We start from the raw sequence: 24,578 nt of genomic DNA on the forward strand, positions 1-24,578 counted from the left end.
AAAGAAGGGGGTTGTAAGCTTCCTGGGAGCAGGGCCCCTGTTTTCGATTCTTTGTGTCTCCAGCATTAGCCAAGGTCCTAGCCTAATATTAGTAAGCTTCAACATATGTTTGTGGATGAATAAATGAATTAATCACTGCCCACTTGATACAGAACTGAATTGCAGAAGCTATTCCAAGAAGAAAGGCAAGATTCCATAGCCTGCTGAGAAGCTAGAATAACTATTAGGACTATGATTAATTAGCTAAAGGGTCAGAGACTTCTTAGGCCAAGGGGAACAAGGTGTCTATAGATGTCTAGGGTCTTGGAATTATTAAAGGAAGGATAACTGCCTTTGACCAGGCTATGAATAACTCAAGGGGCTCTTTCTCCAGAAACATAGATTCATTACCACCCAGGGCCTTCAGATGAGCATGGGCAAATCCTAACCCTAAGAACAGCAGGGAAGTCCTCAAACTCCTATTCATTTTCAACAGAGTCTGGTGTTTAGAATGAGGTAAGGGAGTAAATGTGGGCAAAGCTAAAACAGATTTGGAGAAATAAAAACAATTTTTTATATCTTAATGGTTTTTAAAAAATTAGTCACAAGGATTTTATGCTGTATTACTTTATTTGGTTAATTTGTTACAGGATTTTGATTTTATAAATATGTCATGCCTAATGTTCTGCCATTCAAGTGACATTCAGAATGCATATAAAATGCATACTCCTTAGCTTGGCAAAAAAGCTCTGTGTGGCATGCTATCAAATTAACAACTTTTCCAGAATCATGTCAGATTCTCTTCATATGCAATGTGCACACCAACTCTACTAAATTTCTTTCAGATCTTGGTAAATTTGCATATGCCATTTCCTGTGCCTGTGAGGAAATGTTTGCTCCAAACCAGAGAACTCCTATTCATTTATCAAGATCCAATTCCAGTATTTCTTCCTCATCATCAACTCTCTGAGAAGAGTTAATTATTTCCTCCTCTGTGTATTTGAATTTTTAAGAATAACGTATCCCTTTGTTTTATAACCATTTACTTACTTTTCAACCTCATGCACTAGGCTGTCAGCTCCAAAATGGCAGGATGCAACTCTTCATTTTGTCTGCCTCACCCTAGTTCAACAAATAGTCACTGACTGCACAGAAACACCTTTGCACATGTATTTGTGAAGTTATTGCCAAATAATATATCAGATATCATTGCTTCAAAGTAATTAACATTTAATAAAACAACTTGCAAATAAATTGTTAAAGATCACAGTATGAACTTGGCCCCCAAGTGGTTTTGTCTACATTTAGTTATGATGGATGTTTGCTCTGGCATGTGGGGACCCAGGAGGAATTAAATCCTTTTTACCTGTTATTACGTCTATGTAGTTTGCCATGAGAAATGATTTTTTTCTAGTCTAAAGGCCTATGCTGAAAAAGCCACGTTTTTGGTGATTTCATTAACATTTAAAAATGTTAACAATTCTGTCAGCCTAAACTGAAAATGACTGTGTGAGAAATGAAAGCTTGCATAACTCTGACACTCGATATTCATGGCTCATTATCCTTATGACTTTCATTATGCAGTGAGGAAGTAGGGTCAGCCTCACAAAATTTAGGAATAATTAAGAAAATTACTATATGGAGATGTGACTTATGGACTGAGAATAACGAACTTTCTAAAAAGACTGTATTCAACAAAATAAATAAGGATGATGAAAAATCCACAGATGTTTTATAGCTTAAGACAGCTTTTCAGTTATTCATTATGAAGACCCCTTGAAGGCTTTTGCTCACTTCCCTTGACCCTTTCCTGAACACTTTGAAACTTTCTCTTTGACTGTATTCCTCAGGGAGTTTAAGAAGTCCTAGGCATATTTCCTGAAGTTCTTTAAGTTCATTCTCAAACACATCCACAGAGATGAAGATATTGTTGCTGACCTGTATACACGGTGAATTGCTTCCAGGCTCCAAATCTCACACTCTTCTTTCACAACTTTCAAAGTTTGTGGAATAATCATGTGGAAATAGCCACAAGGGCAGAGGTTATCTGCTAACCTAACGTTCTATCAAAAAAAAAAAAAAAAAAAAAAAAGGAAAAGAAAACTGGATGGTATCTAGGTAAGTTAATAAAACTCTGTTTTTAATTTAGACAAAATTTTATTTATCTATTAACCACCCATTATTCTTCTAGAGCAACAGATGGTGTAGGATGTAAATATAATATAAAATTTCCTTTTCTTTCTTTGTTAATTTCAATAAATGTCTATTAAGTAGCTGCTATATGCCAGGCATTAAACTAAGTTCAATAGTATCTCCACTTAATAGAATTTATATTTTAGTTTAGAAGTCAGACACATAGACAAATAATGATGATGGAATAGACTAAGTACCATCATATAATTTCATGTACAAAGTGCCATGGGATCTTTATAGAAGGAGGCACATAACTTTAATATAAATTAAATTTTGAGGAGCCAGAAAGATCAGTTTGATCTTGATAAAATGAACCCCTAAAGTATATACAACCCAAGTCAACAAATATTTCTCTCTGTAGCTTCTAAACATTTTTAGGATCCAAACAGAATTATTTTTCTTGTGCTCTACATTTTATATGAGACAGAAAAACATTAAAAAATTTAATATAGTTTTCACAAGTGTTTTTTCCTGTTTATTGTTTAAGATTGTCCTTCCAAACTAATGACTATTTGAAATTATAACAAAAGGCTTTGCTTATATTTTTGTTATGAAGGAGGATGTTTCTTATCCCAGATAAAATCCTGAGCCTCAGTGAAGTGCTAGTTGAAAAACAGTAGATTAGGACTTCCCTGGTGGCGCAGTGGTTAAGAATCTGCCTGCCAGTGCAGGGGACACAGGTTCGAGCCCTGGTCTGGGAAGATCCCACATGCCACGGAGCAACTGAGCCTGTGCGCCACAACTACTGAGCCCGCGTGCCACAACTATGAAGCCGGCGCACCCTAGAACCTGTGCTCCGCAACAAGAGAAGCCATCACAATCAGAAGCCCGCACACCACAGCAAAGAGCAGCCCCCGCTCGCCACAACTAGAGAAAGCCCGTGCACAGCAACGAAGACCCAATGCAGCCAAAAAAAAAAAGATAAAAAAAAAAAACCAGATTAGTTCTGGATAGTGGCTATAAAATAAAACATGCATAGACCTTATTTTTTTTCATAGACTTTAATCTTGAGGAAATTCAAATACATTATGGAAAAAATGGAAAGTTCAGTTGATGATAGGACATCTAATTTTATCATTTATAGATTCCTAATAAGTGAATTTTTGAGATATTTTATTAACAACATTCTTTAAGGAGTATGTAGGCTGTGCTTAAATTCTGCCATATATATGGCTTTTAGCATGTTGCCTTGTGCATAGTAGGTGCTCAATCCATACATGTGAAATTAAATGTAAAATGCTTGGCACCTTCTGATCTTTCCTCACACGTTCATGTCTTTTAAAAGGCAAGACACCATGAGGTTACCTTGTGCTCCTCAACACAGTCAGATGTCCCTGTTCCAAGAGGACTTCCTAAAATGGGGCCAGACTATAGCTAAGCCTTCATCTCTGAAACAGCAATAATTCTCTGATTTGGCCTCTCTGACCATAGGTGGTCCTTTTCAGGAAAAAATCTAGGCCCCTGTAAAATATCCTTAAAGGATTTCTCCTTTTTCCAGGGATCATGAAAACCATGTCTATAGGATGAATTATTCTTTAACTTAAACAGGCTTTTTCATTCTAGATTCTGAACCAGATTGAGGAACTAGAAAAGAAAGGTAGCTAATTTTAAAAAGTGTATATATATATATATATATATATATATATATATATAACATAAAAAAAAACGTATACATTTTACTCTTGTGGAACTCTTAGTTCTATCTATCTACTTCCTATCATCTACTATCTACCTATCACAACTCCTCCATGGATAGTAGGATCTACTGTTATATCTTTTTTACATAAGTGGGTATAGGACATAGGAAACTTAAGGCTCAGAGAAGTTAAATCACTTGACCAAGTCATACAAAGCTAAAATTCAAGCATAGGGAGTCTGGCTCCAGGGTCTATGTCTTTAGTCACTTCTCTATTCTGCCTTATTCATCATAGCCTGGAAGTAGAGAGAAAAGTCTATCTCCAGCGTGACTGATTTTTTTCTCTGTATAGATTTAGAGAGATTTGTCCAAGTCTGTTGATACAGGAAAAAGTGAGCAGGGATGGAAACATTTGTTGTGCATCTACTATGAGCTGAGCAGTGTTAGGTACTTTTCATATAGAATTTTGTGGTGTCTTTATTATAATATATCAAGCTATTATCTTAGTTTGCTAATGAGAAAACTGAGGCTCAGAGTTTTTAAATAGCTTGCCAAGAACACATAGCTAGTATGGGACTAAGCCAGGATTTAAAAGTGGGACTGAGGATTTCCCACTATATGCCATGTGCTTTCTGCAAATGGGATAGATAGGGAGATTTTACTTCCTATCACAGCCCTATGACTGGGGATGTAAACCAGGTCTTGCATCCTACCTTGATAAATATTGTCCTGAAGTGAGATTTGTAGTTTCCACATCCATGCAGTTCATCGTGCTGGGAATGAGAGCAAGTTCTGGCTGGATCATGGTGGCTGTGGCTACAGCTCTTGCAACCAGTTCCATGGCATCTTGTACATAGTACTCAAAGACAGACTGTGTTGTTTTTCCATGAGCAATGAGCCCTAAGGGCAGACCTTCTGTCCTCAGTTGCTCAACATTCTGGGAATCCCCCAGCACCCAATGAAGCTCAGGGGGTGCTACCCCAAACTGGGTAGTAATTTCAAAAATCCGCCTGATACTTTCCATGTCGCAGCCAAACATCACCATTGTGGGCGTACTGTTCTTAACGCTCTCAAGCTGGACCTGCAGGAAGCTCAAGAGGTCCTCAGTGGAGGAGAGGTTGATGGTGATGTTGATGATAGAGCCCAGGTGGAACTTGGAATTATTCTGGGTAAGGACGAGGAAGTCGGTGATGTTCCAGTCTTCCTGGCACAGCAACAAGCTAAAATTGTACCAGTTGTTCATGGTCAGGATTGAGACAGTGACATCAGCATCAGAACTTAATGAATTTTCTAAACTCAGTTGGAGGTGAAGGGGATTCTGTATTTAAAGATATGAAAAAGAAGAATTAGAAAGTAATGGCCAAAGATTATAATATAGGGTATTTTTGCTTTCTTATGAGGCTTCATCTTTTATATTTCCCTATGATATTCAAGTGCCTCTGGGATAAAATTCCCGTAATTTTGAAAGCTATGTTTCCTGTCTAATGGAATTGATTCCTTACAACTGATTTCCTTATAATTTTTGCTCAGAGTACCAGAGGGCAGATGATTCTTGGTGTAAATGTCAGGGGTGACACAACTATACATTTAGTCTTAAGTTTTTATCAGGCTTGTCTACTTCCTACAGACAGTCTCCTTTAGGCATCACATTTCTAACTATCCCTCTTCTTAACTCATTTGTTCAATTTTCCTGTCAGGTGAAATAATTTAAAGAAATTACTTTTGCTTTCCTTTAAAACTACTAGTAGAAAAATCTTAAAACAGTGCAGGTGCTTGTATTAAGGATGGTGTGGAAAAAGGATGCATCATAGTTTCCCAAAGTTCTAGCCCCTGAGGAAGGCACATTTAATATACGTGGTGCTATATTTGAATGTTTATGTTCCCCAAAATTCATATGTTGAAATCCTAATCCCCAATGTGATGGTATGAGGTGATGGGGCCTTTGGGAAGTAATTAGGTCACGAGGGCAGAACCCTCATGAATGAGATTAATGTCCGAGAGGCTCAAAAGAATTCCCTTACCCCTTCCACAATATGAGGACACAGTGAGAAGCTGGCAGTCTGCCACCATGCTGGGACCCTGATTTCAAACTTCTAGCCTCCAGAACTGTGAGAAATGAAATTCTGTTGTTTACAAGCTACCCAGTCTGTGTTACAGCAGCCTAAATACACTAATACATATGGAATAATTAACAATATACTTATAAAAATTAAATACATAGTCTAATATTGAAGGTTTGATTGCATTTCTGTATCTACTGAGACTGGATTCTTGCTGTGAAAGGTGAAATGTGTGCCATTTGAACACATTTATGTAACTTCTGCCACAATTACATCTACTTATAGAACTCACCAACTCAATGAAAGAAAAGTATCTTATTTGAAAAATCACAAACTATTAATCATATAGATGAAGTGGAAATAGTCCTCTAATGAATGAATCTGTTAATTGTTCTAAGAGTAGACATTTGACATATTTATCCTTTAACACTGACATCCTGAGGATGGTTAGCACAATGCTTTACACAAGGTAGTGTACAATAGACACAGTCCAAATTGACTAAATATGGTCCCATTTTGGAGCTATTAGACTATTGAACTATTTTTGAGAACTTGCCAAACATTCAGGTCAATAACATGAGGAGGGCTTTCGCAGTAAAATTTCATGCCCTTGTACAAAAGGAAAGAAGTGTGGCCTTCCTTTATCTACCAAAAAGTGTATAACAAGAAATAGAGTTTGAGCTGAACTTTGAATTCTTTGAAAGGTTAAAAGCATTCTGATATGTGTAGAATAAGGAGTGAGGATTCCAAAGGAATTTATGGGAGAAAAACTATTACCAAAGGCAGTAAATGAGAGTAATCATAATGGTAAGGAGGAGGGAGTCTTAAAATTTATTTTGATAACTTGACTTTTGTCCTTCTAAATTAAGCTTTTGAGCAGGACTTGTAATGATAAAACCAGAGCTTTTGAAGGATCATCTATGGGTAGCATTCAAAAGGGAGAGGGAAAATAAGCCTTCTAGGATTTCGATTAGGTGCTAAGGGTTTAAACTGGAAGCCAGTGGTGGTAATGATAGGAAGAGTGATTTAAAAAAAAGGTTTTTTAAAAATTAAAATTTAGTGACAAGGTCAGATGTAAGAAGCAAAAGGAGAAAGGTGTCAAAAATCCAGGAGGTAGGTAGTTCCTGTTTCTAGGCCTGGGATGCCATATAAGATAAAGGACCAGAAGCTTCATTTCCTCACTCTTACTACTGATGAATATAAATTGCTCCAGAGAGTTCTTTCTTTCCTCCTCTTTTAACTTTCTTCCTTTCCTTCTTCCTTTTTATATCCTCCTGTGCCTTAACCCTCTTCCAGAATCAATGAGCAATGGAAGGCAAGCTATACATTTAGGTGGCAGGAACAAATTATTCCCAACTGTTTTCTTGGCCTCAGTTCCCTATTCTGTTGCCAGTTTTCTTTCTAAAACATAAATATGACCGTATCATTCTTCTGCACCATAACCTCTGAACCACCCATAGGACAAATTTCAAACTTCACCTGTAACACTCCAAACACGTACCCCAAGACAGGTCATAGTGGACAATTTATTTTTCTTGTGTCAGAGTGAGCATTTTCACATCTACACAAATTTGATACGCTGAATTCTCCACGTGTGAATGTACTTGCCTATACTCACATTCATCCTTCAGAACTCAACTCTTGCATGCAGATTTCCAGAAATTAGCTTACATTCCACTTACTACTGTTTCTGCTGCTGAGCTTTTTTTTCTCGCAGTATTTTTGCCCTTTTGATTTCCTGCAATGGTGAACTGGGTTTTTGTTTGACTGCCCCTCTGACTGTTGCCCAAGCAGAATTAATCGTCTCATGTCTGTGTCAGGGTGTCATTTTGTTCATCCCTCTATTACAGCACCCTTCATACCGTAAGTTAGTTATTTGGTTAAGTGTTTATCTCTCACACTAGACTGGAAGCTCCTTTAGGATAAGGACCATATCTCAATCATCTCTTCTAACACAGTTATTAGTTAACCAGAGATAGTATTTATCAACTGGAATTTTCTTTTGTCCATCCTGGGCTATGATCATAATCTTGTCACTGAAAGACTGAGAAGAAAACCATTTCCTGCAGAGCTGCACGACCCAATATTTTGCCCCCAGTGGGGACAAAGGCCCATCTATCCACTTCCTACAGAGAGATTTATTAAATCAGTATGTGAAGATCATGTTCTAATGGAGGCAGAGATGAAAATGTTCTCCTCTTGCTAAATAGGGAAGTAAAATTAGCTAATCACATTGAGCATTCAGCACCAGAGAGACAAATGCATTTGGCCTGAGAGAGTGACAGAGGAGTAAAATGAAAGCCCCTCCCTGTGGATTATGTGATCCGTATAATCACACTCATCCCTACAAACAATTCTAGTAAGAAAGTCTAGATGTGGAAGTTAATCCTTACACGAATTTAAGGAACACAATTCTTCAAATAAATATTTATTAAGTAATAGTTTAGAAACATCTAGTGATATTGTATTTATCTGGCAGCCTCAGAAGCAAAATCTCCTAATTTCTCTCCATATAATAATCAAGGGAAAGGTGCGTGTGCGTGTGTGTGCATGACACACACACACAGATATGAAAACTTATAACAAAAAATTCAAGCCTAATAGTAAAACTTTCATCAAAATCTGGGACAAAAATTAAACAAGACCTATCAAATGAAACTGAGAATCAAAATCTACGTCTGACAGATAGTTTGCTGTTTGCAGAAGAACAACCCATAGCCTGAAGGAAGGTATAATTTTAAAAAAATTTCTACATTGTTTATCTCCTAAATCAGAGATCCAATAACAAAACAACTTGAGTCAAGAAGCCTCTCTCAGCCATGCTGACAGTAAAAACTGCTTCATAAGTGCATTCAATTTCTATAAATTAAAATATACAGGCACAGGAAGAGGTAAGGGGAGAGAAAAATGAAGTAGTACTGATAATTCTAATTATTCTAAGTGAGTGTATTCTTTATTACCTATGACTATTATATATAGGTATTATGTATTGTAATAAATACATGTTATTGCACACAGTTATATACACAAAATCATATATGCCAAATTAAATAGGTAATTTTTAAAAACTGAAGTATAGTTAATGCACAACATTATGTCAATTTCAGGTGTGCAACAGTGATTTGACATTCAAATATATTATGAAATGATCACCATAATAAGTCTGGTAACCATCTGTCACCATTCAAAATTATTACAGTATTATTGACTACTATATTCCTTAAGCTGTCTAATACTTCCTCATAAGTTATTTATTTTATAACTGGTAGTTGTATCTCTTAGTCTCTTTCACCTATTTCATCCAACCTTCGCCCCAACCTCTGGCAACCACCAGTTTGTTCTCTTTATCTACGTCTGTTTCTGCTTTGTTTTTGTTTGTTGATTCGTTTTGTTTTTTAGATTCCACATATAAGTGAAACCATATGGTACTTGTCTTTCTCTGTCTGACTTCACTTAGCATAATACCCTCTAGATCCATCCATGTTGTCACAAGTGGCAAGATTTCATCCTTTTTTTTTTTTTTTGGCACGAACCCGTGTCCCCTGCATCAGCAGGCGGACTGTCAACCACTGCGCCACCAGGGAAGCCCTTCATCCTTTTTATGGCTGAGTAATATCCCATTGTGTGTGTGTGTGTGTGTGTGTGTGTGTGTATCACACATCTGCTTTATCCACTCATCTTTTGATGGACACTTAGGTTGTTTCTATGTTTTCGCTAACTTAAGGAATTTTCTAATGTAATTTTCCTATACTTTGAATTGAGTCTTTATTTCTAAGCAAGATAACACGCCTCTCCACTCCATTGAATTTTAGGTTTTTATTCCCATCATAATCTGCTTCTACATTATTTGGGGGCTGACATTCCCAAAAGTATGGGCCAGAAGTGTGGATGGGAAATGGCCATGTTGAAATGCACTCATGGAATGAAATCTCAGCAAGTCAAGTGCAGAGCTGGAAGGAGAGAGGAGTTGCCAAGACAGCAGTGCAGTTGCCAGTGTCAGAGAATTGCAGAAGTGTCAGAGATTTATTCAATTGTGTAAGGGAAGATTGCTTTAGCTGTTATGGAGCACAGTGGATTTACAACTAGTAAAAGATTAAAATTCCACAGAAACAAAAACCAGGCAAGAAGGGTAAGAAAATGTGGAAAAATAAAAAGATAGATGGGCCGTGCCTAAAGAGATATTAGGACACAACAGAAAATGCAATTTTTATATAACCGTAATAATTAAAACAGGTAAGTATTAACAAAAGGATTAACAGGTAAATAAATAGAACAGACGTTAATGTACATTAAGAAGTACATTGATTTAATATACTATATTAATATATTGAATACTATACACTGAAAGTTATAAAGGAATATAGAAGAAACATATGAAGTTAGGAGTTGAGAAAATAGATTATTTGGGAAAATAAATATCATTTAAAGTCCTAGTTCTACCATATATTAAAAATAAATTCCAGGCCATTTAAGAGTTAAAAGTATAATGTCAAATCATTAAAAGTTAGAACAAATAGGTAAATGTGTCAGAAATCACAATGATAAAGAGAAATACATTAAACTAAATATTACAATATGGTTTATTTCCAGCATTAAACACCTCTCATAAACAAACAAACAAAAAAATAAAGGAACATGAGAAACAAAAGAATATTTGCAACATATTTGACAGAGTTAATGGTCACAAAATGTAAAGAACATTTACTAATCAGGAAATAGAACCCTTGACTGAGCATTCATTCAATCAAGAAAATTAATTTTAAGCTCCTACTGTGAGCCATACTCTCTAAAAATTCCCTGTTTTCTATACAGTGGGTGAGAGAGAGACAATTTACAGATAAGTAGACAAATAAACACTTAATATAATTATAAATTATGGAAATTACTGTAAATGAAACTAATAGGGTGTAGCAAGACTAGGAAAGGGGAAAGAGTATCCCAGGAAAAGTGTAATAATTATGATTAGTAGGGTAGGTGGATGCACATATTTGCACTGTATAAGCACTCTCTAACTGGGACTTCAGAAAAAATAAGGGATGTGTATAAAAATGATTAATCACTATATATAGGTAAACACAAATACTGATTTTAAAAAAAATACACATTTAACTAAAAATGTAGTTTCATTTTGACCATCCATTCCTCTTTGACTAGGTACAATCTTCCTAGTCCCAGATAAATGGTTGGAGCCACTACCTGCTTCTACATTCCCTCTGCTTGATTCTTTTTTTTTTTTTAATTTTATTTATTTATTTATTTATTTATTTATTTATTTATTTATTCTTGGCTGTGTTGGGTCTTTGTTGCTGCTCACGGGCTTTCTCTAGTTGCGGTGAGCGGGGGCTACTCTTCGTTACGGTGCGCAGGCTTTTTATTGCAGTGGCTTCTCTTGTTGCAGAGCACAGGCTCTAGGTGCACTGGCTTCAGTAGTTGCAGCATGCAGGCTCAGTAGTTGTGGCTTGTGGGCACTAGAGCGCAGGCTCAGTAGCTGTGGCAGAGGGGCTTAGTTGCTCCGCGCCATGTAAGATCTTCCCGGACCAGGGCTCGAACCTGTGTCCCCTGCATTGGCAGGTGGGTTCTTAACCACTGCGCCAGCAGGGAAGTCCCCTCTGCTTGATTCTTTTTTTTTTTTTTTTTTTTTTTTTTTTTTGTGGTACGCGGGCCTCCCACCGCTGTGGCCTCTCCCGTTGCGGAGCACAGGCTCCGGACGCGCAGGCTCAGCGGCCATGGCTCACGGGCCCAGCCGCTCCGCGGCATATGGGATCCTCCCAGACCGGGGCACGAACCCGTATCCCCCGCATCAGCAGGCGGACTCCCAACCACTGCGCCACCAGGGAGGCCCTGCTTGATTCTTTACCGTCCCCTTTTGCAGAGTCTTCAATGTCCTTGCTCAAATCCTAAACTGTCCCTTCTGGCTGGATCACTGTCTTCAGTCAGCTGAGCTTTTCTCTCCTTTTGTGGGACAGTAAGTATTGTGCTTAGGACTTAGTAGTCCTAGCAACCTATCCTTAGCTTCTGGCTCCATCATTTACAAGCCGTGTGGCTTTCAACAAGTCACTCAGTGTCTCTGAGTCATAAATTTCTCATCTCTAAAACGAGGAAAATACTACCTCCTACCTTACAGGTTCATTTAGAGAATGAAATGTGAGAATGTGATAATGCATGGAAAGTAACTGGCCCAGAGTGAAGGCCCAGTAAGTAATAGTTATTACAATTTTCTTAGAGTTAATTCATTGTGTTGGACATGCCTGCTAAAGTGACTGCAATACAATTGTTTTTCTTTGCTATTATTGCTCTTTTTCCTTTCTCTTTTCTATTTTCATGCAATGATCCCTGCAATAAATATCTTTTACAAATACCAATTATACCAACTCCTTAGCAGGAAAAGAGCAACTCCATCTCAGATGGGAGCCGCTATTTATTTGGAAGACATCATATTCACAGCAGAGCACACCCCCCCATAAAAAAACCCCCAAAGCAAAAAACTTCTTTCTTTGGTAACTAGCTCCAGTGTGACATCACGAGTTAGGGAATTTTGGGTGCCAGTTGCTGGAGATCCCCCATCAATCTTTGTTCTTCCCAAGAGCACAGATTCAGCTATTTTGGGGATCAGTAAAAGTTTCAAAAACAGGATTCATTGCAGCAACGAGCTTGTCAGATGCTTTGACAAGAAGAAAAGAGGTAATGAGGTTGGGTTTGCTTCAAGAGAGGAGAAAAGATGAAATTCTCTCAGCTCTTTCCTGGGCAAGCACACCCATTTAGTTTTGACTTCTAGGCCAAAGCTCAGAAAGCTCAAGTGAGCATAATATTTCCACTACTTTTAATGGAGATGAAATTCCCTTCTATTCCTAAGTCTGCTGATTGCTAAAGGTGTTCAAGGGGCTCAGAACCGCCTCCTACACTGCTTTCGCTTCTCCTCAGCCAAGGAGGCTGCAGGAAGTTTGCTGTTTCTCATTACCGCACAGCTCATTTGACCTATATTATATAGAAGTCTTTTTCTTTCTGAAAATTAAAGCTTATTCCTTTAGAAGCCCAGGCTTTTAAATAAATTAACTGTTTTTGCGGTTGCATTAGGGATTCAGGCAAACATAAGGCATAGTCCCTGCCCAGAAATTGTAATCTAATAATAATAATAATACAAATGAAAAGCTAATACCTACCAATGGCCCTAGTGCTTTTTGCATATTGTCTTATTTTATCCTCACAATGACCTCATGAGGTGATTACGATGATTAGCCTCCTTTAACAGATGACAAAAATGGGGCTCAGAAAGAGTGAGTAATTTCCCCAAGGTTGCACAGCTACTGAGAAATAGAGCCTGGGTCCAAAATCCAAGTTTGTAAGTCTTGAAAGCCTGTGCTTTGGGCCAGTACTCTATACTGCTCCCTCCACTTGGTAAGAATAAAATGTGCATTAGAGTCTTGACATTTGTAGATTTAAAATTTATAGCTCCAGTTATTTGCAGGTAATCCTAAAAGCCCATGGAATCAAGTCCCTTTTAAGATGTGTCATGGTATGGGTTAGAATGACATGCCCTGTGCGGCTGGCACACGGGAGCCAGTGAGGGAGGCCAAGCCTGCTGCTCAGCATGCACACGGCTTCTCAGCCGTTTTCTTCCCTCATCCTCCCATTTGTAGCAACTCTTGTGAAACAAGACTTGTGTTTCTTCAATAATGACAATTTAACAAAGAAAGCCAGTGGTATAATTAATGACATCAGTTTTGTGTTTGGTAAAATAAGAAAGTTTGGAGAAGGTCACTTAAGTTTTTCATTTAGATCCTACTGAACTTCATGGACGAAACTATAATCTACAATGGTGTTTGACTGTTATGTATGGGAGTGTCAACAAAGATCTTAGGATATATCCCTCAGGATTTTTGAGTGATATATGAAGCAATATATAAGAGAGCAGTAAAATACAATGAATGCTTCAGAAGGCAGGATTATGGATACATGGTACAGTTGGCATAATCCTGCCAATCATGCTGGGTGTGGTCTATTTCACTGCAGCAGTTTGAGGAAAGCTAGTCTTCCCTCCTGGAAGTAGAGCAGACACTGGTAGACTGGCTCAGTTTTAGGAGGAAGTGTTGGTACAGATACACTGTCTTCGACAACAACTGGCTGATGGATTCATCCAACAAAGCAAGTGTTGAAAGGCTATTATATGTCAGGCCATGGGTACAGAGATGCGTGTCTTCAGGCAGAGGAATGAGCAGACGCATGCAGTAGGTACTATTTGAACCAACTCAATCCTTTTTCACCTTAGGCCAATTTCTAGAAAGAGAAGTCAGGGGCATAGCAGGTCAGCTTGTGGCAATCACTCAAGCTTCCTGTGCTGGGCTTTCGATCACGTATTTTTTTCCCATTCTAGATCCATCTAATTATCGACACTCAACTCTTTCATCTGTGTTCCACCCACTTCTACTTTTTGTTGTGGATGGTTATACTTTGTTTCTCTCACCTGACCTTTGGTAATCTTGAAAGCCTTTAGCTGCCACTCACTCTCTGAGTTCTGTCCTCTCAGCCCATGCATACAAGATATACCCTGCCCAGGTACAAATTCTGGGGCTTAAAAAAAACTGTCACCAGTATACTTGGGGAGGGGGAGGACTTTGTTTAAAAGGATGTTGGCTACAGAAGATATGTAGTCATATGGTGCTCAAGAGAGCAGTCAGTACAGGCAAAATGGCCCAGTGTAGGAAAAGGTGAACCAGGGACAGGGAGTCACTGAAAATGTGGCCCTTTGACATCAGGAAAGACTAGTAGCAGGCAGCAAGGTCCAAAACCTTGGTTTGGGGTTCAGTAGGTCACTGCAACTCCCAAGGGAGCCCAGAGGAGAGAACACTTTGGCTCTTTTTGGAGTAACTCAGATCTTTGTTTGAATTGTGGCTCTGCCATTTACCAGTTCTGTGTGATAGACTTTATGAAAATCATTTAGCCTCGTGGAGCTTCATTTTACTTTTCTGCGCATTGAAAATGATACCACCTACCTTGCAAGGTTTGTGAGTATTAAATAACATAATATATATAAAGCATCAGCACACAGTAAACAGTAAGCGGTAGCTTATAATAATGATGCTGTTGCTGATGAGGTTAGGAATATTATACTAAGAGAACTGAAGTATAAGGGCTAGACTGGTGGTACATTCAGCTTATTTAATGAATAGTTGAGTATCTGTTTTGTGCCAGTCATTGGGTACTGACTGGGACTACAGTAGCAAATAAGGCCAAAGTTGTCTTTTCTTTTATGGACTTTAAAGTCTAGAGGATACTATTATCAGCACCAAGACACAAACTGAGGATTAATTTAGACATAAAGCAGCAGACCAGTGACAAGAAATAGGGCCCAAAGTTTGAGCCAGGCTAAAAGGAATGGTGATTTAGTTTTTCAGTTTTAGATTATGAGACAAATATCTTCACACCCTTCTTTCCTGAATTTCAGACAAGCCCTGGGTACGGGGGCAAGACCAAGTTTACAGGTGAAGGTCATGGATGACATGGAAGGGAGGAGGAGGCTAGAAAAGGCAGGATCTGACAATTAAGGAGGTGTCCTCACACCCAACATGTAGTAAGTACCTAATAAATGTTAGCCTTATTATTATCATTGGTGTTGTTAACAAAATTAGCCCAGTTACTTGGGCTGGAACAATTGATCCTTCCCTCATGACTCAGAACATTCTGATGTCAGCACCAGTTACTGTGCCTGACTGTGGAACCATGATGTGCTCAGGGGCCATGGAGCCAGCTGCTTTCCATGTTGACTGAACTAAGTAGGGCTGAGCTTATGGAAATGCTGGAGCTCTTGAGCCTCTCTCGAAAGTATAGTTTTTCTCTTTCCTGCCACGGCGTAGGGTTACCTACTATCCCCTTTTGTTTTGTCAGTTTGACAACTTTCATCAACTCCTTGCAGCCTCTTTTTAGTATACTTTGAGCTAGAAAGAATATAACTCTCATGTCACTATTTTGTCTCAAATAAGAGTAAAATACATCAAGACCATCTTATAAGCAAATATTAAGGAGGCTGTGGCCTGGATTTGATATCAGGACTGTTCTGGGGAACTTGACTTCCACTTCTTTAACTGTGGCAAGAGAATAATAATAGTCAACCAACTACCTCAGGACATTCTGGAGACCACATGATGATATGCATGTGAAAGTGATTTATGAAGTAGAAAGCACTGTTACAATAGGGGACGCGATGCATTTGCATGTCTGTTTTCTGGACAGTAGGGGGTTGGCAGGATCAATAAGCTGGATAGAGGTAAAGGAGGCATTTCTAGAGTAGAATATTCAAATTAGATATAATTTTCAAATTCTATGCCAACTTTTTCATCTTCATATTACAGAGGATAACATTATTTGTTACACTTCAAAAACTTTTGGAATAAAGATGTTGGTTTAAGACTGATTTTAGTTCCTATTTCCACGCTCAGGTTTTTGTCAAATTAAGTAGTATTTGAACAAACCTCCACATTTACAGGTATCAGCAGGGCAGATGATCTATAAGATAATTAAAATTTATTGATGTATTCAAACTATTATAGACACTCTCTCGGTGACAAACTGCAGCATATTTTCTTATAATGGGAACTGTTGAAATGTGCACCAGATAAACTGTCTAGCATGCAAGTTAAATTTCCTATGGAAATTTGATTATTTTATGTCAATGCAGCTTGAAACTATTATTAAGAGATGGCTTATGTCACATACTAATTTGCTTTATTATACTAAGAATGAAAAGTCAGCTAAATATTGATTATTTCTATTAACTGACACCACAGTTGACATAAACTGTTTTCTCGATTCCGTAAGCCATTTTTTAAATTGATACAAGTACATGTTTTGTACATTTAAACCATGGTTCAACTAATTGTGATGTAACATGACTTTCGTATATTCTGGTTTAGCATTCCAGATTAATTTTTATAATATCATAAAATTTATAAAATCAATTTAGTCGCATAATGGCTTCTTATTTCATTTGAAAATTTTGAAAAATTAGATGGACTCACATTCATTGCTTGCTACCTGACATTGAGCAGTTTAATACTAGAAATAGTATTAGCATGACCTTAAATAGTATCTAAGTAAATTTCCATCTTACCACCTTATTTCAAAACTTGTGATCTATTCATTGTGATTAAGCTTTGCTGCAATACATTTTATTTCACTTGCATTAATAGGCACACATTAGCGTAGTTAATTCTTTGTACCTTTCAAATCCTGGTTCAAAGTAAGAAGGCATTAGAAGTATTGAATTTAGTTTCAAAGTCTCTGGTCACAGAGGCAGTACTTTCTCATGAATTAGAGAAAGTAGAATTAGAGCCTTCAAACTCTTAAAGCCTCTATAAGCAGTTCTGGTGCCTTCAGGTCTAGAATGATGAATCCTGAATGAACAGACCTATGTTCATTCAGGATGGTCTATGTGAGCATTGTCACTTATTATGAAATGAAAAATGAACTATTTGGTTAATTTTCAAACTTAAGATTTGGATTGCATCTGGCCCTGTTGTGAACTCACTTGTCACATCATTGCCTGTATCCATTCAAGCCCAGTGATAATCAGATAAGGCAGAAATATTAAGTTTGAAGGTCCACCAAAAGCTAATTAGTGCACTTATGATTTTATCATTTGGTTTATAAGGGACCTTAAAAGCTCACTTAATTCAAACTCCTGTACAGTTTACAGAATGCCATGTATTAAGGTGCAAGAGTGAGTTAAAGGTCTTTCTCGTTCTATTTGGAAAGTTGATAATTTGTTTAATTGAGGTGGTCTGTCTTCCTGACAGTCTTTTGTGAATATGACTAAATTTTTAATATTTATGAATATATCTACTTGTGTTTAATTTTATTTTAAAGGAAAGATTCAGGCTCAGCCCAAACTTGCATACTCTAATATCTCTCTGCAGTCCTTAAACCACAAATAATTGCTCTTTATAAAAGAGGTATAAAGAGTGTACTGATTTATGAATTCACTAATTTTTCTTCTCCACTGTGACAAACATATACAATCACATCATGTCTTGAAAGGGAAACATTAATCACTAACATATCTAGTGCTAAAAAGAATTAAATCAAATAAAATGGATTTTCTGGGTTTCCATCCAACTTACTATATGAACTCTGGAATGATCTCTTTCTGGAATTACTTACTGTCCATATATATTCATTCTGTTAGCATTATTTAGCCTCTATTGGCATTTTTTAAAAAAACTCTTGCATATCACACCAAAGGCCTTCAGGCTTTAAAATGAGAAGAACTACCAAAGATCATCATTATGTTTTCTAAGTCAGTCCAGGGAACATAGACCCACAAAGAGATCAGGGACCTTGAGAGGTCTTTACTGTTTCCAGAATAAAAGAGAATTGATAACCCAGCCTTTGTAACCCAGTCCAGCATCTCAAAGGGCTAAATTCACAATGTTGATGATTTTCTCTCTCCCTCTGCCTGTGTCCTGGGTGATCCTGGAGAGTCCTGATATCTTATTTCTTGCCTCCCTTTCCAGATTATGCAAGATCCATCAGAGCTGACTGTTCCAGATTATGCAAGATCCATCAGAGCTCTCTGTTTTCTAGCCCTCATCCTTATCTCCTTTGAAGCACAACAGGGGTGGTACTGTTTATTCAATTGTCTAAATATATCTTAGTTTCCTTTGATCTTGGAAGCCACTTCAAAAACCTTGGAATTCCCAGCTCTCTTGCCTCTACATCCATGGATCATTTTCTCTGCCCAGAACACTCTTTACCTCTCTTTTTGCATCACTAACTCCCAGTCATCTTTCAAGGCTGTGCTCAGGTTTCTTTTCTCTGGTTAAACATTGTTACTTGCTTCACCCTCAAGTTATATTACTTGCTTGTCTTTTATCTGCAGCCCCACCATATTTTGTACATTTGCCTCTCATTTATTACATGGCATAATCATTAGTTTACTCATCTCTCTCCTCCCCTGGAATATTTGGGGGCTAGAGATCTTCCATTATATAGTGAAATCCTGAGTTACATTGCCCAGAAAATAAGAGACTCACAGAGAAGTGTTGGTTGAATGAATAAATGGTGATATGTAAGTTTAGATTTAGAGGAGAAGTCTGACCCTTAGCTGAGATGTGTGTCTATTTTTTTTTTTTTTTTTTTTTTTTTTGCGGTAGGCGGGCCTCTCACTGTTGTGGCCTCTCCCCTTGCGGAGCACAGGCTCCGGAGCACAGGCTCAGTGGCCATGGCTCACGGGCCCAGCCGCTCCGCGGCATGTGGGATCTTCCCAGACCGGGGCACGAACCCGTGTCCCCTGCAGCGGCAGGCGGACTCTCAACCACTGCGCCACCAGGGAAGCCCTGTGTCTATTTTTTATGTCATTTTCCTTCCTGTTTGACTAATGTGGTGTCTCTCTAGAGCCAAGAATGATTATCTGCTTTCCCATAAAATCCTATCCTTCCAGATGACACAAATCTTCTCTGATGTCAATCAGAAAAGTGGCATCTGAATGCCAAGAGGATTGACAGAATTGCTCAAATGCATATTCGCCCCAGGCACTGTTTAGAAATACAAGTGAATCATGATATGCTCAAACTCAGTGTGTGTCAGTCATTTTCTTTACACTATAGACGGTTGTGGAGAAATATTTATTGTGCTTTATAAATTATTCGTAATTGAATTTGTTTAAATGCTCAACAGTGATGCATTTAAAACATGATTCAATATACAAAAGTATCAATACTGAGGCAACCTTTCAGTTACCTGTTATCTAGAGTGAGGTACCATTACAGAACTGGAGAAATGACTTTGAAATCTCTGTGACCAACCTACAGTGGGATTCTAACAAAGTAACTGGAAATGACAATAAATAAAAACTATGTTAAGGGAAAGAAGAGGACAAAGGAAGATGACAGAAGTCTTATCAGTATTTTAAACCTTAAAATAACACACCTGTTATTACTATGAATAACAGAGTATCTTGGAGTTTGCATAAAAGATAAAGTAATTAAGCTTCTACTTGAGTTCAGAGACACAACTTGGCTTGGAGAGTGGGAGAGGGGAACATGGACACCTGAACTACAGTATGAACTCTCCCCTCTCCTCGCCCTGTGTTAGTCTACTTTGCCACTTGCTGTAGATGGTGGAAGTATGAAGATGCTTACTCTTCCTCAAGAAAATAAAGTGCAGATTGTTATGAGTAAGGTGGGTCCAGAACTGGTACCTGTAGTGTCTGGCAATTTTCTTTTTTTTTTTTTAATTTATTTTTGGCTGTGTGGGGTCTTCGTTGCTGCACGCAGGCTTTCCCTAGTTGCGGCAAGTGGGGGCTACTCTTCATTGTAGTGCGCGGGCTTCTCATTGTGGTGGCTTCTCTTGCAGCGGAGCACGGGCTCTAGGCACGTGGGCTTCAGTAGTTGTGGCGCACAGGCTTAGTTTCTCCGTGGCACGTGGGATCTTCCCAGACCAGGGCTCGAACCCATGTCCCCTGCATTGGCAGGCGGATTCTCAACCACTGCGCCACCAGGGAAGTCCTGGCAATTTTCTTTTTTTTTTTTTTTTTTTTTTTTTTTGCTGTAGGCGGGCCTCTCACTGTTGTGGCCTCTCCCCCTGCGGAGCACAGGCTCCGGACGCGCAGGCTCAGCGGCCATGGCTCACGGGCCCAGCTGCTCCGCGGCATGTGGGATCCTCCCAGACCGGGGCACGAACCCGCGTCCCCTGCATCGGCAGGCGGACTCTCAACCACTGCGCCACCAGGGAAGCCCGGCAATTTTCAATTAGAGAAATGATGGGGAATTTTTTCTTTCTTCTCTCTCACCTCCCTAATGACCTTGTTCTGGAATTTGCTTCAGCAGTTTCTCTCTCTCCCCTGGGATCTCCCATAAGCTTACAAATATCCTCCATATCATCCACTTTCCTACTCCAGCTTCTATTCTAGCTATTACTCCTTTTCTGCAGCACAAGTCTGAAGATGTATCAATACTTAAAATTACTTATTCCTCATTTTTCATTTTTCTCACCTAATCAGGCTTTTGAATTCACCACCACAACTTTTATTGAAGCAGACAATGACCAAATACTACTGAAGTGAAAGGATGATTTTCATTGTATAGGTAACTCACCTCTAAATACCATACAACACAGTTTTTCACTCCCTCTTGAGACACTTCATCCTCTAGGCTTCTCAATTCCATAGATGGGCCTTGTTTTCTTCTTACCTCACCAGTTTATCAATCTATCATTTTTCTAAATTTGATGCCCCTGGCTCTGTCCTTGCCTCCTGTTTTCTCATCTGCGCTACAGCCTACTAAGTTTTTTTTTTTTTTTTTTTTTTTTTTTTTTTTTGTGGTACGCGGGCCTCTCACTGTTGTGGCCTCTCCCGTTGCGGAGCACAGGCTCCGGATGCGCAGGCTCAGCAGCCATGGCTCACAGGCCCAGCCGCTCCGCGGCATATGGGATCCTCCCAGACCGGGGCACGAACCCGTATCCCCTGCATCGGCAGGCGGACTCTCAACCACTGCGCCACCAGGGAGGCCCCCTACTAAGTTTAAGTACCACGTATACCCTTTATTCTCTAACCTGGGCCTTGTGTATTTGACTGCCTTCTTGATATCTCTTTTTGGATTCCTGTCAGGCACCTGAAACCTAACAAGTCCAAAGAGATTCATTGTGTTCTTTCCTCTTACCCCCACTCCACCCCTGCCAAATCCACTTCCTTGAAAGCCCTCCCCAAGTACTATCATCCACACTGACTGCTCCGACCGAAAACTAAGAAGTCTTCATATCCCTCATTAATCCATCAGTAAGTCTCATTCACTCCAAAATATATCTCAAATTCAATCACCTTCATCGTCTCACTGTTTCTTTTTTTTAAGATATCTGCGCTCCCAGTTTTTAAAAAATACATTTATTTATTTATTTATTTTTGGCTGTGTTGGGTCTTTGTTGCTATGTGCGGGCTTTCTCTAGTTGAAGAGAGCGGGGGCTACTCTTCATTGTGGTGTGTGGGCTACTCTTCATTGTGGTGCATGGGCTTCTCATTGCAGTAGCTTCTCTTGTTGCGGAGCACGGGCTCTAGGGTGGGCGGGCTTCAGTAGTTGTGGCACACAGGCTCACGGGCTCTAGAGCACAGGCTCAATAGTTGTGGTGCACGGGCTTAGTTGCTCCACAGCACGTGGGATCCTCCCGGACCAGGGCTCGAACCCGTGTCCCCTGCATTGGCAGGCAGATTCTTAACCACTGCGCCACCAGGGAAGTCCCCATCTCACGGTTTCTAGAGCACGCCTCCCTCCCCTCTGTCACCTACTCTAATGTGACAGCCTCCTCATTTAGTCTCCCTGCCTCTACCACTGCTGGTCCAGCAATCAGTTCTATACATAGCAGGCAAAGTGATCTTTTAAAAAAATCTAAAATCTAAAATCATTCCTTTGCTTAAAACACTTTAATAATTTCCCACTGCAACTAAAGCAAAATGTAAGCTCTTTACCCAGTGCCCTAAATGATCTGGCTCTGCCTATTTCTCTAAATTCCCCACTCTACCTGTGTGGTCTCAAAGCCCTTATACTCAAACCTGTATCTGGTGTTCCTTCTTATTTTATGCAAAGTGGGAATACTGTTCCCCCATGTGGCTGATTCTTTCTCAACATTGAGGCCTCAGCTCAAATTTCTGGTCTTTCTATCTAACATGAGCAGCCTCCCCACTGCATCACCATCCTATCATTTTCTTCACAGAACATGATTTTATCTTCTTCAATAACAGAAATTATTGGAACTTCCCTGGTGGCACAGTGGTTAAGAATCAGCTTGCCAGTGCAGGGGACACAGGTTCGGTCTCTGGTCTGGGAAGATCCCACATGCTGTGGAGTAACTAAGCCCATGTGCCACAACTACTGAGCCCGCCTGCCGCAACTACTGAAGGCCGCGTGCCTCGAGCCTGTGCTCCGCATCAAGAGAAGCCATTGCAATGAGAAGCATGCGCACCACAACGAAGAGCAGACCCCGCTGGAAGCAAGTGGAGAAAGCCTGCATGCAGCAACGAAGACCCAATGCAGCCAAAAATAAATAAATAAATAAATTTATTAAAAAAACAAATTATCTTATTCATTTGTTGATGAATTTGTTGAATATTTTCTCATGACTAAAACGAAAGTTTCTAGAGGGCCCAGACACTAGATCCCTACTATCTCCTCAGGGCCTAGAGTATTGTTGAATGGTGTTTGACTCAAGATATCTCTCTATCACATATTAAAACTGAACTTTCTACCAAAAACTTCAAAAGCTCAGTTTTTGAGCAATAAGGTGTATCCTAGAAGTTGTCCCAGTAGAATAATTTTGGGGCGGTTAATCTGTAGAAATCTGTCTTCTTTGCTACCTGTCTCTATCCACGCCTCCATGGTGCTCCCTTTGCCTTTATTTCTCCCTCTGTCTCTGTCTTGATCTTAATCTCTATCTTGGTCTCTAAATTTCTTTGTCTAAACATTTGTCTCCTTTGTGGCCCTGTCTCTAGCTTTCCCTCTTGTTTAAACACAAGCAAAGGGCTTCCTTTAAAAGGAACATAATAATGGCAAGTGACTGTATTTACTGAACATTAGAAACCATTATCGTATTCAAACAGCCTGCTGTTTTGGCTATTGTCTTGGAAAGATGAGATATTTTAGCTATTATTTAAAAACCTCATTATGGCATAGCTCTTTACTGCAAAATTGGCAATCTGTGGATCAAATCATGTTTCCTAAAATATTCTCATACGGTATTTCTCAACAGAATAGGGCTAGTCCATTCAATAAATTAATGTAATGTTACAGAGAGTCTCAATTTAATTATTTGGTGTCTGAAGTCGTATTCACTTTCAGAGTAACTCATGTTTTTAGGCAATATACTTTAAGTATATTTTTATTTGTTGAAAATATTTGTTGAATTGCTACGATATGGCAGGCACTGTAATACGTATTGGAAGTGTGATGGGAATGAACAAAACAGACATGTCATCTGTCTCTATGGAGCTCAGAGTCTTAAGGGGGAGGTGGATATTAATAAAATAATCCATTAATAAAATAAAAAATAATAGTAGGTAACAGTTATTGGATGAATGTTTACTATGTGCCAGTCAGTGTTTTAAGTGTCTTACAACTATTAACTCATTTAATCCATACAACAATTCTATGGTGTAGGAACTACTAACATGCCCATTTTATAGAGGATGAAACTAAGATCACATATCTGGTAAGAAACCAAGATGGAATTCAAAATCAGTCTCTAGAAGCCATACTTTTAATCACTACATTTTCCTGCCTGGAGAGACTTGCTGAAAAAAAAAATGAAAGGCAAGAATCATTCCAAGTAAATTCATAATTATAATGATAAGTTCTATGAACCTAAAGTGAACAGTAAAAAGAGAGTACAGTCCAGAGTGACCTAGTCTGGGAAATCAGGGAAGATTTTCTTAGGGAAGAGAGGGGGAGGCTTTAACTAATTTACATTTCATTCCCTCCAGCCCTATTCTGCCCTACCTGATACTACAAGAACCTTCTTTTCAAAGGAATTAAGAAGTTCCTCACTGACAATTTGGTAGTTAATTCATTCTCTGACCTTTCCACTTCCTGCAATATAATCAATCTTGGCTGTTGCTTAACATAGTGCAAAGTCAGAACAAATGAATATAGGTCAGATACACGTAAAAACACCCTGAGTGGCAATGGGGTCTGTCTTAGGATGAATGTGGCACCTTCAATAATAAACCTAACAAG

The 24,578-nt window shown here is 38.9% G+C and overlaps 1 protein-coding gene across 1 annotated transcript in view; it reads right to left on the minus strand.

Annotated features, from left to right (window-relative positions):
- Window positions 1–24,578, minus strand: part of GRIN3A (glutamate ionotropic receptor NMDA type subunit 3A) — a gene marked incomplete at both ends in the record, with an annotated part of 137,307 nt that overhangs the window by 89,752 nt on the left and 22,977 nt on the right. The window contains one exon of the mRNA XM_079707078.1: window positions 4,522–5,126. Within this exon, the coding sequence (XP_079563204.1) occupies window positions 4,522–5,126 (605 nt within the window). The remainder of the gene's footprint in view (window positions 1–4,521; window positions 5,127–24,578) is intronic.

Source organism: Hyperoodon ampullatus, assembly GCF_949752795.1.
Source record: "Hyperoodon ampullatus genome assembly, chromosome: 6".
Classification (NCBI taxonomy): domain Eukaryota; kingdom Metazoa; phylum Chordata; class Mammalia; order Artiodactyla; family Ziphiidae; genus Hyperoodon; species Hyperoodon ampullatus.